Source organism: Anabrus simplex, chromosome 7 (genome assembly GCF_040414725.1).
Source record: "Anabrus simplex isolate iqAnaSimp1 chromosome 7, ASM4041472v1, whole genome shotgun sequence".
NCBI classification, from domain to species: Eukaryota; Metazoa; Arthropoda; class Insecta; order Orthoptera; family Tettigoniidae; genus Anabrus; species Anabrus simplex.
Window position 1 is genome coordinate 174,518,589 of NC_090271.1, and position 15,905 is coordinate 174,534,493.

The window sequence follows — 15,905 nt, forward strand, 5'->3', positions numbered from 1 at the left end:
AGTGAGGAGGTGAAAAGATATCCGTGCCTTTATGATACGTCATCAAATTACTACAGACTTGATAAGAAAGGAAAAGTATTGGCAGGAAATAAGTTCAGTACTTCAAATTGATTGTAAGTAGGCTACCATTTATAAATTAGCTATATAATCATAATTTTGACAGTTCTAGTTGTTTGAGAAGAAAACGTTTTTCACATGGCTTTATGCACATTATTTACAATTTAGCAGATAGAGTTGAAGCGCTGTTCTGCAACTGTACGCCATATTCTTAAATATATCAACAGTTACTAAGAACGTGAAAGGTAAAATAATAGCACATATTGTTTTAGGTAGGGAACTTAAAAACTTATGAAAAACTGAGAGGCTGTTTTAGGGAGGCACTAAAGAGACAAAAAGAGAGTAAAAGTTGACAAGAAGGGAAAAAATACAGAGATTCTACAAACAAATGGAATTCCTTCTGCCTTATATTTCTACAATAAGGTGAGCTGTCATTTTAACGCAGTATGACTAATATTTAAAATATTTTTAAAATGTTAAAAATCGATGAAGTTATAAGTGAATTTATATGTTGAGTATATTATATTTTAAAACGCATGTAATTCATTCTAGGTTATAAGTTATAAGAAAATAGAAACATCTAGATTTGTTATGTTTTGCAGCTAAGACAACATTTCACTAATAAAATGAACAACATGAATAATTGCGAAGCACAAGCGCCAGGACAGTTCAATATGCTCATTTTCCATAAACAGATCTCCATGTGTCATTTCTTAATATACATTTGGATGTGTATTAATAGCTTAATTTTCCTTACAGCACACATTCAGACAATGACAGGCAGGAAACATATCGACGTCAAGAGATAATTGAAGTAGCCACCCAGATTACTGAGAGTGCGGAATGTGACTACCTACACTCCTTATAACATATATCTGATTTATCATCTGTTCCGTCCGCCCCCACACCTACAGAATCTCAGCCAGTCGATACCCTTCGAAACAAAAAATCATGCCACAGAGCGGTAGTGCAGAGATTATTTACAACAGCGAGACAATATAAAGTGTTGCCTAGCGTAGTTTAGCTTACCTTTTTATTCGTGTCATAGCAAACCACAGCTTGGAATTGCTTAGCGTAGCATACTGTAGCGTATCTTAGCTTAACTTTCTGTGTGTGGTCGCCTTAAGGCTGTTCTTTGAAAAGGTCTTTTTTGTGGAGAACAGTCTTCTTTGCGGTTCAAAATTCACTCTTTTAGAAGAAGATGGCGTATGTGTAGACGATGTGTTGTGTGTTGTCATTGACTTCCGGGCCCATATTGTAGGTATTATAGGTTGAAGGTGTTTCTCAGCAATTTCAGAATCTTCAATATCCTCAACTTCTGCAAGAATTTGTTTGAACATTTCTCTAAGTTTTCTTTTTCTTTGTTGTACCATCATTATAGCCAGCCCCGTGGTGTAGGGGTAGCGTGCCTGCCTCTTACCCGGAGGCCCCGGGTTCGATTCCCGGCCAGGTCAGGGATTTTTACCCGGACCTGAGGGCTGGTTCGAGGTCCACTCAGCCTACGTGATTAGAATTGAGGAGCTATTTGACGGTGAGATAGCGGCCCTGGTCTAGAAAGCCAAGAATAACGGCCGCGAGGATTCGTCGTGCTGACCACACGACACCTCATAATCTGCAGGCCTTCGGGCTGAGCAGCGGTCGCTTGGTACGCCAAGGCCCTTCAAGGGCTGTAGTGCCATGGGGTTTGGTTTGGTTTGGTACCATCATTATCTGAATATTTCTTCAGGGGATTGCGAATCTCAATTATGAGTCTTTCTTCTTCCTCTTTAGATGGGTGTTCCTGAATAACAAGGTCATTTTCTGTGCTGGAATTGTCTGCATTTTATTTCTTCAGCAGACTGCATTACTGTCAAATGGATATGCTTATACATACTGAATTTGATGGCTGACTCGTGACAGCTACATATATAGGCATGAAAGCAGGCTTTACATTCACTGCATGTTAAATTACACTTGCAGTCTATTTCAACTGTTTTCCTAATTTCATATATTTCATGTCTATTGCCAGATGGTACTCTCCAAAAGGCACCATCGCAGATAACATTTTCTGATGAAAGAGACAGTGCTTTAGTATATCCGAGTCTTATCTCAGACAGTTTACTTGGTACTTTACCTCTGTGTAAGTAAATGAGACGCTCAAAAAGTTAATCTCTTATGAACTACATCAGTATATCGATGGTTATGTCCAATCTTTTCGGGTTCTTCTTGCCCATTTAAATGTGCCTGATAACTCCATGCATTCACTCCAAATGCATGTTGGTATTGAGACCTGCATGGAGGCAATGGCAATACACCCAACTAGAAGCACAGTGTTTACAACGCAGCTGGAAATATAGGGCAAATTCCGGAGTGTCCAGATCACCTTTTAAATCACTTAATGCCAGATTTAACATCCTCAAAAATGCATCCGAATCTTTCTCTTCTAGCAGAATTCTTAATATCTTGTAAGTTTCAGCCTGCTTTTCCCTTCTTTTAATTTTACTAAGATTTTTTCTCCACACGCGGTCAACATTCCAAGAACAGAAAAGTCGAAACTTGGGAGGAAGCATTACTTTCATCCAGGCATTGTAGAATGATTCTGCCATGTCCAACATGAAAACTTTAGGCTCAAGTTTTTGAGGCATAGCCTCTCTCAAAACCGACATGAATATTTCCATGACTGTCGTATCAGACCTGTTACTCAGCATGAAAGCACAGAGGAACCCTTGGCATTTTTTGTCGATAACTAGCAGGGTAGTCAGTTCAAATCCATATGAATTCATTCCGTGTATGCTATCAAGGCAAATGCAGTTAGAACCATATTTTTCAAGCATTTCCCTTTGTGATTCGTTCATAAGAATCAATACGAAATCCTCTATGTTCAACTGAGGATTTGAGGAAGGAATGCTTTGTGCCGTGTAGAAACGCACTACATCCCCTAGTGTATACACCTCACGGTTCCAGGCTTCGACACACGTGCAATCATTTCGATGCCATACTGCCTCAGATTTTAAATTATACTGTTGTTCGATGTTAAACATATCTTTCATGGTGAGAAGATGTATACGATCTACAACTGAACAGCCTATAGAAAATCGAACATCATCAAGAATTTTACCAAAGGGAATTTTCATGGCTATTTTACTTGTTATATCTTCCCTCTCTAACCTTGTCAGCCTCAGACGACCCAGTTCTGGTTCGTGACCGACATGGGTTTTGCAGGAATTAGCAACTGTTTTTCCTGATGAGCTGAATGTAACATCTATTTTTGAGGGACAATGGCCGTTTATTTTATTTGTTCCTAAAATTTTATCAAGGTGTATGTTCTGCTCCTTAGTCTTAAAATATCCATCGTAATGACAAACAAAAGACATTTTTGTAGAACCATCAATTTTACTTACATATTTAGAGCGCCATGTGACGTACACATTGACATGGTCTTTCTCAGTGTTCGCCTTCCAGCTGTAAAACTCCTCACTACTGGAGAATTCCAGAGTCTCGTGTGAAACAGAAATGTCATGATTGTTTGTATAATGTTGCACCGCATCCATTCTTGAGTCCAGTAACTCTGAACAAACTAGACATTTCACTTTCACTAATACACTGCCTGTGCGGGGATTTACATGCTTCGCACTTAGATGACACTTTAAATTGAACTTATTACGAGTGCTGAAACAGCAGAAGTAACATGTAAATATTACTGCATCACCTGAATGTTTCATCTTAAAATGATGATTCAAGTTTTTTCTATAATTAAAGGATGTAGAACATACAGTGCACACAAAGTTATTCATGTCTACATTATATTAAATAATACACTACCTTGATCATTTCACTCCAAAATTCTCAAAGAAAAAACTTCAATCCACATTTTTACAAACTTCATCTGATTACTGCACGCTACAAAGTAATTTCACTCCAAAATTCTCAAAGAAAAAACTTCAATCCACGTTTTTACAAACTTCCTCTGACTACCGCACGTTACAGCTGACTACTGCACGCTACAGATTGGGAGCGAGCATCTTTCCGCACAAAATCTTCGAGAAAGCATACACTACAAGAAAAGAAAGAAAGACTTTTGTATAATTATAGGATGAACCGGTAGAACATACTGCATACACTTATTCACCACTATTTTAGAATTAAATTTAATACACTACCTTAATTAGTTACTTGTGATGACACAATAGAATTAAATAATACACTAGCTAAATTATTCCACTCAAAGATTCTCAAAGAATGAAAAGTGAACGGGACTTTTGACGACATGTTGCATTCGGCACTACGAGCCGAGTGTCACCGAATATAACCGATGACGGCTCCGGGGTGTCAGGTGCTAGACAAAAGTATAAAATTTCACTCTTCAAATACTTACAACTTACATTAATATTACGGACCCCTTGGATTACCATCGTGGCCCCCCAGGGGTCTGCGAACCATGGTTTGGGAATGGCTGTGACAGATGTTTCTTGTTAAATTTTCCTTAGAGTATTGGGTGAATCCACCTAATTTTGTGGTAAGGGGCTTCGAAAGAGAACTTGTACATTGTATACTAGTAATTACATCTTAAAACAATCAAACACACAAAATATTATATAAACAATAATAGCTAATTGAAAATAAAGATATAAATCACTGATGCTTTGAAATGAAGTTACACAAGTCAGCCCTGTTACATGAATTCATACATACTTCCTTACATTTCAAAACAGTACTTTCAAAAGTACAAACTAAGCATGGTCTTGCCTACGATGGAGTATGTCAGCCTATCTAGAGGTTTCCAATATCTCTATGCATAAAAGTGAAATGATATTTTGTCTCCTGCCTGCCTGCCTGCCTGCCTGCCAAAACAACATCACATCTGGGTGAAATTTCATGAAATTTTGCACTAACATTCTCACAGAGATCTGTCACATTCTGGAAAGATATCATAGCCCAATGGCCTCCTGCAGCTAGTCTCGTACAAGAGCAGAGCAATTCATTTGAAATGTACAGTGAGGTACAGTTTAAAATGTGATTTTGTTTTTCATAGATAGCTTAATTTAAGGGGCTTTTTTCAGAATGACATAAGACCCTGTCCTATACATGACTACAATTCTTTGCAACCAATATATTTTACTTTCCTTGGGATAACTTCTTCTGGAATAATAGGTCTCAGTGACTACATCCATTTCAGAATAACTTGTCCTGATCATCGGAGGGTTGTCACAGACATCAACAGCAAGGGATTCAATCATTATTATTGAAAGTAAAGTGACGCATCACCATATGAGGAAGTGTTTTATTATAGTGTTGTTTTGGTGAGTGAAATCTAAATAGCTACAGCAAAGGGAAGAAGATCTGCAACCAAGCAAGATGGTTGTGTAGTATAAGCAAAGTAGATGTAGGCTTGCATTATGAAGACTGTGGGTTCAAATCCCTCCATCAGCAGCCCTGAAGATGATTATCCATAGTTTCCCTACTTTCACACCAGAGAAATACTGAGGCTGTTAGTAGGGCCGCACCCACTCGGCTGGGTGCTGTGGCTTCTCTGACAACCATACACATAGTTAGTGAGACATAAAACCAGTAACATTACTGTTAAAATATTTTGTACCATTCTCCAGTATGCATTATGAGGGCAGAAGAAAACTTGTTTTTGCAATATTAATTGAACTCTTATAAAACCTATCATGAAGTGCACACATAATATTAAAAACAGACAGACTGTTGATTTATTTGTTTTCTCACTCATTTTCAGACAATCTTCAAATAATGAACTGTTGGTTTAATGCCTCCAGTTAATTTTGTTAAAATACAATAATAAAGAGGCTTCTATTGAAAATGAACCCAAACTTTGAGAGGAAACCTACGTCCCTGTAATTTAAAAAAATACCTTTCATGTGAGCAGTTCTTTCAACTTTCTTGTAAGCCAAATGATACTGCAAAAGTAAGAAGTTTAAGAAATGAAAAACATCTGTTTAATTAATTGGTCTATTGGGATATATTTTACCAAAAATAAAGAAAAAAGTTGGCAAAGACTATAAAATGTGGATAGGAAATGAATTTTTTTTTAAAAGGAAAATAACTTACATTTTCCAATGCTCTTCTACCATTCTCCCTCCATTCTTCAATTTGTCTTCGTTTACTATTGTCCTCTTTGGTTTGGTTGACCTGACTACATTGCTTCACATAGTTCTGTAAAAGATAAAGCATAAAATAACTTCTCTGAACAGGTAAAGTATAATCAGAGGGATGAAACCAGTTAAAGAGCAAGAGCCACTTCAGCACCGTTATTCCCTACCCCTTCATATGGATGAAAGTATTCCTGAAGAAGTTACTTGCATGCTTGCATTACTTCTTGGGTGATGAATGGTATAGTAGAAATATATTTGAAAAACCCTTAGTAAAGATAATTTGTAACATTTGTGGTCTGTTTTATTATTTGTGATTTTCATTGATTATCAAATATGTGGTTGAAGATGTGGATTGATGTAGTAACAAAGTGAATAATGGGCAAAGGATGTGAGCCATTCTGCAATTATATCTGACTCGATTATTTTTATCTGACTTTGATTCTATTTTTTATTCTACTATCAATCCACACTATCAGGCAAACTAGGGAAAATATTCATTTATAGGAAGGAGAGTTAGGGATTGGAATAACTTACCAAGGTAGATGTGCAGTAAATTTCCAATTCCTTTGCAATAATTTAAGAAAAGGCTATGAAAACAACAGATAGGGAATCTGCCACATGGGCGACTGCCCTAAATGCAGATAAGCACTGATTGATTGATTGAAGCAGAACAGCTGGGAAAGATGATTGACAATGGACTACGTGACCATCCAGTTGGCAGGAAGTTAGTTTAGTACTCGTTCAGCGGTAATAACGAGTGGTGCTTAGTGTAAGAAGTAATTTTATATTATTGGGCAACTTCACGAACAGCATAAATAAAATCCGCTTAGTCACTACCAAACTGACATAACGCACTTTGCACGCAGAGAATAAAGTGTTGAGTAGTGCTCAGTGTGGTAAGTCATGAAGGGCAGGACATAAGGCATTTTGCACACCAGGAGTCTGCCTGCCTGAAGTCAATTTAACACATAATACACAACTCAATAACTTTATAGCCACTCACAACATAACATAACGCACTATACAGGCGCAAGCAGCTCACTCTCCTCTCTTCGATGCCACTATTAACACATTCACGCCCATCATCTGAGCGGCTATTTAAAGGGCTGGCCTAGTTATTCCAGCTGTTAGTGGCAGAGCAAACAACAACGAATTCTTTTCACAATAAGTTCTAAACTAAACAAGATATGGAAACAAAATTTTCCACATACCTTAATGAAGTCCTCTAGTATCTCTGTAGGGTGTGGTAGGTAATGTCACACTTCCCTGGGTGAATGGTAACACCACACTTTCCACAAAAATAGCGTGTTTCACTAATAATTTTATTTTTGAAGCACACTTTGCACCTTCTTCAGGGGAACTTGACCATATTTAATGGTGGAAACTTCAAGAGAATATGCTCTTCTCTCTTCCCATTTAACCTATATGATGGATCCTTGGCCGGTGCCCTTTCTGGCGGCAAAATAGCAGGACGATGATTTGGAGCTGATGAAGTACATGGAGCTGAGATTTGAGAGAGAGGTGACTGTACTTGTATGTTGGATTCACTTTTCCCCCCGTTTGAGAATTGCCTGGTGTTCCTTTAGATCTTCTGGTACACCCATATTTGACCGTATTGTTCCACATACGGCAGTGTTCTGTTCCCGTAATTGTTTCGAGAGTCCAACGCTATTTGTAATAACTGTCCTTTTTAACTGTATACCCCTGGCCAAGATAATTTTCAAGCAGCTAAAAAAACTGTGCTTTGTAAATTGGCATCACTCGCATCATTTATATTGTCCCCGCACGCCAAGTTACACTTCAGAACGCGAATATACCAAAGGATTATACACACGCTTGTGCAATCACAAACCAACTATGCAGCTAGTTGTGCTAGCGCTAGGCTACCTTCAGACACAAAACAAAGAAAGTGCATTGGGAGGGAAAATCGCCGTGGCCATGTGGTTTCTGGTGAGTAGAAGCATTCATAAGAGTATTACTTTCATCTCTTTCGCACATTTTTGTGACCAAAATAGATCCCAGCTGCGTAGGAACAGTTCCAGTTCAAGGTTGCGCTTATCCGGGCTAACTCGGATACGGTCCACAGCATGGTCATGCGCTATAGGCAACAACTCGGATACGGGTGTGAATGTGTTAACTCGGTTCCCACTGTTTCTTGACTTAACGCACTTTACATACCCACCTGCCAATATACATAACACATTAACATGTGGAGCATATATTTAAAATTATGCATAATTATATAAACCATTCTGCAGCCTTCAAGCTAAATTCTGAGAATTGTGGTGTAGATACAGTATATTATAGTACCATATCTTGCCTGCTATATTTGTGTGTATCTTTCGTGTGTATCTATTAGAGCATAGTACTAATAATAACCTGTCTAAACATTTAGCTTTGTTGGTAATCTTTGAGTAGTTCTAGCAAATTTCCAACTTGCAATTTTCATTTCTGTTTGTGCTTAGTAGTAACATACGTTGTTGTAATTAGGATACGTCTGAACGTAGTTTAAAATTATTGTAGTGTACTGTACAGTAGTATACGAGAAATAGCTTATTACAAATTAGCGTGCTTATTCTATCACTGTAAACTATTTGTGCAGTATAATAGGGGTATCCATAGAATTTCTCTTACTAGAATTCTGTTGTTGTAATTAGGATAGGTGTCATTCCTGTGTATTCCTTTTGGTACTCAGTAATTAACAGCAGTTTTTATCCTGTTAGGGTGCTGTAGGATAAAAATAGAGCACGATTAAGTAGTACTGTAGTGTAGTAGTATATTAATTGCCTTAATGTTGTGTGATCTTTGAGTACTATCCCAGACAATATTTCTTTCTGTTCATTTTTTTTTTTTGCACATACGGAGTTATTTTATTTTTCCTTTTATTTTCATTTTCTCCATAAAGAATGGCTAAGGAGTGTAAGTGTAGGAACTGTGGGTGTGGCGAGGCATTGAGGGGGATGAGGGAGGAGTTGGAGAGTTTGAGGGAGATAATTAGGATTCTCACAGAAGACAGGAAGGATGGTAGGCCTCCCTCAAACAATGTACAGGTTACAGTAGGTGTAAAAGAGGGATGGGAAGGAAGGGGGGGGGGGGGGGGAACTGAAGAAGACAGGTGGTCTAATGTTCTAAGGGGAAGGAGATTGCAGGCTAAGGGCTCTATTCAAGATCAGAATTCGGATAGGTGTCTATGAGAAATCAGTACCAGTAACTCCAGGTAGAAAAACAGAGGGAAGATGAGGAACAGGGAACTGTTGCTGAGATATGTGGAAGTAGGAGGAAGGGAAAAGTAGTGTAGAGGATAGGAAGAGACAGGTGGAACAGGGTCATGGGAGGTAGAAAAGAGAGGAAGTAGCTTCTGCAGCTGTCAGGAAAAGATACGGCTGACCAGGAGGGGAGGGGACCAAATGAGGTGCGTAGGGTCGAGGCTCTGGTCATGGGGGATTCCATCGTTAGACATGTGGGGAAAGTGTGTGGAGGAAAGGAAAGCAGGGTAGAGTGTTATCCAAGAATTAGGTTGAGGCAGATGTTGAGGAAAGTAGAAGAGGTGGAGGAGGCGAAGGAGAAGGTAGTAGTGCTTCACATTGGTACCAACAACGTAAGGCAAGCTGGTATAAGTACCAACATAGCAGGAGATGTGTGGGATCTGGTAAATGCAGCACAAGTGAAGTTTCAATGGAACACTGTCTAGAAGGGATACTGACTGGAGGGTAATTGGGAATTTAAATGAGACTATGGAGTGGGTATGTGGGAAACTGGAAGTGAGATTCCTAGATCCTAATGTGTGGGTAAGAGATAAGTATCTGCGCTCAGACTGCCTTCACTTAAACCGCAGTGGTACGTGTAAGTTAGGAAATTTGTTTGGAAGGGCAATAAGGAGGTACATTCAGGGAAACAAGTGGTCTTGGGAGTGATGATAAGGATACAGAGATCTGAAAGTCAAGTAGGGATGACATAAAAATGTTAGTGTTGAACTGTAGAAGTACTGAAAAAGAAAGGAATAGAATTAAGTAATTTAATAAATATATACTTACCAGACATTGTAATGGAGTTGAATCATGGCTGAAAAATGATATAATGAATGCAGACATTTTCTTACGGAACTGGAGTATCGCAGAGATAGGATAGGAATTATGGGAGGGGGAGTATTGATTCTGGTGAAAGAAGAATTTATAAGCTATGAAAAAGTTAAAGATGACAAACATGAAATTCTAGGTGCAAGGCTCATTTCTAAAGATAATAGGCAACTTGATATCTTTGGAGTGTACAGACTGGGAAAGGGTAGCGCTGAAACAGATTCAGAATTATTTTATAAGATAATAAGCTATGTAGGAAACGACATGCAAAGGAATGTGACTGTAGCAGGAGATCTGAATTTACCGAATGTCAATTGGGAAGGAAATGCGAATGACAGGAAGCATGACCAACAAATGGCAAATAAGCTAATATGGGAAGGACAGCTGACTCAGAAAGTGATGGAAGCAACTTTTTTTTTTTTTTTGCTAGTGGCTTCACGTCGCACCGACAGAAAGGTCTTATGGCGACGATGGGACAGGAAAGAGCTAGGAGTGGGGAAGAAGCGGCCGTGGCCTTAATTAAGGTACAGCCCCAGCATTTGCCTGGTGTGAAAATGGAAAACGACGGAAAACCATCTTCAGGGCTGCCGACAGTGGGGTTCGAACCAACTAGAGGGAAAAATATCCTGGATGTGGTGCTGGTAAAACCAAATGAGCTCTATACAGAAATTGAAGTAATAGATGGTATTAATGAGCATGAGCTGTTTTTTGTTGTAGTTAAAAATAAATGTGATAGAAAGGAAGGTCTTAAAAGTACGACTATTAAGCAGTACCATATGGCTGATAAAGCAGGCATGACACAGTTGTTAAAAAGTAATTATGATCGGTGGAAAACGGTAAATAAAAATGTAAACAGACTCTGAGATGGTTTTAAAGCAATTGCTGAGGAATGTGAAAAAAGTTTTGTACCATTTAAAGGTGGTACGGAATGGTAAAGACCCACCTTATTCATACCTGCCAACTTTTAGAAACCAAAAATAGGAAGATTTTTTTATTCCTGGATTTCATCACATATATTCCACCAAGGTCTACGTGAAAAAAGGTGAAGATAAAAGGCATACATATCTACAGTTACAATGCGAATTGACCGTTAAATTTCAAATCTTAAACTACCAAAACATAAAAATGGTTACAAGAAAATGTACCTTATCATTACCACTTATGATACTTAAACGAATAATAATATTTATGTCACACCGACACACGCAACAAAATGCATAATATCGTATTTTCTCGTGTAATTAACGCACTTTTTGACGAAAAATACAGGCGAAAACTTCGGATGCGTAAATTATTCACGCAATTAAGATATTTACAATTCATTTACATTTAAAAGATACATCAAAAATAATATAAAAACACAACTGGTTCAACTCGTTTGCGGTTATCGTCATTTGGCGTAAAATTCCGGAGTGAGATTTTTCCTGAAAATTCAAATAGGGTACATCAGGTAAGTTAGACACGTGGGATTGAAGTACCAACTGGAAAATATTCTTCCCATTACGAGCTGACAATACGACCTGGAGTAAAAACATGAACTAATAAAAGTACAATTCATGTAATGCCATAACAATGACATACCGGCAAAACCGTTCGTATCCAATCTTGTACGAGTGACGTGTCCATCCATCCTTCTTCTTCTTCTTCTTGAATACGAACGTGGATCACTCGCGGAAATTTTGCTTTGGACATTGTTTTTCGTTTTAGATCAATGTAAGGTGTAAGCTTTCTGAGATCAGCTGTTATAGCAAGCATTGCGGTACATCGTTGTTTATGGTTTCCGGTAGCGCGTACGATAACACTGTATGATCCTTTCTTATCGATTGTTCGACTTGGTGGCATATGGAAACTGATTGGCGTCTGATCTGCGGTTCCTATAAGGGAGATCAAATATTCCTCACTTTACGCTTTTCAATCACAAAACGATGAAAATGGTTTAAATCATTCGTCATTTTTTGGCATGATGATGATCTTCGCCGAAGAGGAAGTCCATTTCTCTTCATAAAATTTATCAAGACTCGGCTAACCTTCAAATCCGAGACACTGATTCCATGTGCAGCGGTTATTTCACATTCTTTAAAATACTGCATTTCGTGAGAAATTGCTTATCCAACGTTGCGTCACAAAATCATATATTTAAGCAGATCCTTCTCTACTTGCGGAAACTTGCTGCTTTTTGGTCCGCGAAATGCTTTGCGAGACATGTTGGCCGCTTGACGTGAACTTCTGTTACCGCGGTAGCGCACTTTTCATTTGGGCATTGAATACTCGCTGCCCTCTTCCCGTATGTTTCGGCGTAACTGATCACCGCGAGTTAGTATGATGCAGTATTACTCGAATACTGTGGACTGACAATTTTGTGATCACAGAATGTCACGAACCCGAAACACTCGTAAAACTAGTGCCGGCTAATAACAGCACGTTGCCCTGTATCTGGAATGCCCGCTTTCGCAATAGGAAGCTTGCTACTTGAGTAGTTGACATCTTTATTTCGAAACGCATCCGGAGCTGCGTGATGGATGTTCGAAGTTGTGGAGCGTCAAATACGTGAACATTTGTTTTTTGTCCACTTTGGACCCAAAAATATTGGGATGCGTAAATTATGCAAGGGCGTTAATTACGCGAAAGAATATGGTAGTTTCTTTATCAGACAGTAAAATGAACGGAAATTTATAGGTATCTCTGAACACTTGGAGATAACGTTTGTTATATTTTTGGCCTTAACGAGAAAATAAACTACCTGAAACTGTCACCGACACAACCCCCTTAGAAACATTCAACTCATTAAAATGATGCACTTAAATACGCGAAACTACCACATACAAAACAATTCTATATGTCCCATACATTATTAACATATGACTTTGACAGTGGGGGAAAGCATACAAATGCAAGAAAAAAAGGGGCCTAAAACTCCGACGAAACTACGCACACAATCGATGTTAACAGCGCGCGAACAACAATAATTAACTCATTCTTTCATCCCGATTAACTGAGTCGCTAGCGCGCGCCAGCCTGTCTTGCTAGGACAATTGCCGCCCCGAATCCCCAGCTGTATAAAGCGGACACGCTGCTGTGGTGAGCGGGAAACACGATACACGAAGGCGCAGGACGAAATACTCACGAAATAAAGCATCAAATAAATACTCTTGAAAATGAGGTTTCGTAAGTTACACAAACACATAAGAATTTACCGTAGGGGAAGAGTACTGGCCGTACTAGAAGTTATATTGGTCAAAAATAGGAAGAAGTAAAAATAAATCGGAAAATCGGAAGACGAGTTAAAAACCGGAAAGTTTCCGGGTAAATCGGAAGGGTTGGCAGGTATGCTTATTATAATAGAGAAATAAAGAGACTAAGAAGGAGGTGCAGATTGAAAAGAAATAGAGTTAGAAATGGCTGTGGAAGTAAGAAGATATTGAAGGAATTTACTAGGAATTGATCTAGCAAAGAAGGCAGCTAAGGACAACATGATGGCAAGCATAATTGGCAGTCATACAAATTTTAGTGAAAAATGCAAGGGTATTTATAAGTACTTACAGGCAGAAACAAGTTCCAAGAAAGAAACTGCATGGAATCATTAATGAACAAGGGGAGTGTGTATGTGAGGATCTTCAAAAGGCAGAAGTATTCAGTCAGCAGTATGTAAAGACTGTTGGTTAGAAGGATGTCTAGATAGAGGAAGTGACTAATGCTAACGAAGTATTAAAAATTACATTTGATAATGATATTTACAATAAGATATAAAAGTTGAAAACTAGAAAAGCAGCTGGAAATGATAAGATTTCTGGGGATATACTAAAGGCAATGGGTTGGGATATAGTACCATACCTGAAGTACTTATTTGATTATTGTTTGGTTGAAGGAGCTATACCAAATGAATGGAGAGTTGCTATAGAGCCCCTGTGTACAAAGGAAAGGTAGATAGACATAAAGCTGAAAATTACAGGCCAGTAAGTTTGACATGCATTGCATGTAAGCTTTGGGAAGGCATTCTTTCGTATTATATTAGACATGTTTGCAAAATTAATAACTGGTTCGGTAGAAGGCAGTTTGGTTTTAGGAAAGGTTATTCCACTGAAGCTCAACTTGTAGGATTCCAGCAAGATATAGCAGATATCTCAGATTCAGGAGGTCAAATGGACTGTATCGCGATTGACCTGTCTAAAGCATTTCATAGGGTGGATCATGGGAGACTACTAGCAAAAAATGAGTGCAATTGGACTAGACAAAAGAGTGACTGAATGGGTTCCTATATTTCTAGAAAATAGATCTCAGAGAATTACAGGTTGTGAGATTCAGAAATAGGAAAAGTCTTCTCAATTTTAATTACTGCGTTGATGGGGTGAAAGTTCCTTTTAGGGATCATTGTAAGTATCTAGGTGTTAATATAAGGAAAGATCTTCATTGGGGTAATCACATAAATGGGATTGTAAATAAAGGGTACAGATCTCTGCACATGGTCATGAGGGTGTTCAAGGTTTGTAGTAAGGATGTAAAGGAGAGGGCATATAAGTCTCTGGTAAGACCCCAACTAGAGTATGGTTTCAGTGTATGGGACCGTCACGAGGATTACTTTATTCAAGAACTGAAAAAAAATCCAAAGAAAAGCAGCTCAATTTGTTCTGGGTGATTTCCGACAAAAGAGTAGTGTTACAAAAATGTTGCAAAGCTTGGGCTGGGAAGAATTGGGAGAAAGAAGACGAGCTGCTCGACTAAGTGGTACAATTCATTTTTGGGTCCGTGTTGAAAGTATTTGTATTAAATAACACTAGTATCTTTTTATTGTTCTCGCACCTATTCAATACAATACAATCTTAAAAGTTAGGACTTTGTCCTTATCAAAAGGTTGTTAACATAAAATTAATACATTGGGTGGTACAAGTTTCGCCCATCAATATTAGTCATCATCAGCCATTTTTTACCTTAGGAATAGATCAGGTACCTGATTGGGAATGACTTATAAATACTGTTAAGAACTATGTCTTGTAAAATGGATTGGAGATCGTTCAACAACTATTACAAAATAAAATGTGGTATACTATTACTTAATATTGTGTTAATATTTGAGTCTAAAAACATGACAATTCTTTGAAGATTACAACATAGGTGGTTGGTTCTTGATATTAAAAGATATTACAATAAAGATAAAAATCAGAAAGCATATTCCATTTAATTGTCAAATGGCGTGTTGCTAAAAACTTGAGGAGAGTTGAGCATCGGTAATGGTTGTTGATTCTTGAAGTTAATAGGTATTGATTTTCATCTATATGCTTATAAATTTTGAAGATTTTCATATGGCCTGGTTCTTTTTAAGATAATCTTTGTTGGAATGCTGGTGCCATAGGCTATATTGAAGTTTGTGTAAACGTCATTAGGCCATCTTCTTTGATGGAGTATTTGTAGGAAGAGTTTGTGATAGGCGAGGCTCTTTGTTGTTGAACGTGTTGAGGTGAGCATACTAGTCGAAAGGGAACGTTGTTGTCAATCGGTGGGTAGCCAAGTGTGTGATGAAATTCTGTAATTAAAGAGTTATTTTGAAATTTTGATGAAGGACCATAACTGGAATTAAGGGGGTGAATAGTGGAAGTTAAATGGAAAGTGTTGACACTTACCCCCTTCACCGCTGAGATGTTCACTTATGTTGAGGGCTTTAGAGCAACTGGCAGTCACCAAG

The 15,905-nt window shown here is 38.2% G+C and overlaps 1 protein-coding gene across 4 annotated transcripts in view; it reads right to left on the reverse strand.

The window, feature by feature from the left end:
- LOC136877431 (putative ATP-dependent RNA helicase TDRD12) overlaps positions 1 to 15,905 on the reverse strand; it is an 821,384-nt gene that overhangs the window by 697,126 nt on the left and 108,353 nt on the right. For 3 of the 4 annotated variants that reach the window (XM_067151463.2, XM_067151464.2, XM_067151462.2), the window contains exon 6: positions 6,109 to 6,213. In XM_067151463.2, the coding sequence (XP_067007564.2) occupies positions 6,109 to 6,213 (105 nt within the window). Of the gene's footprint in view, positions 1 to 3,858; positions 4,020 to 6,108; positions 6,214 to 15,905 lie in introns of those variants that run through there. The other variant, XM_067151465.2, reaches the window with a different exon arrangement.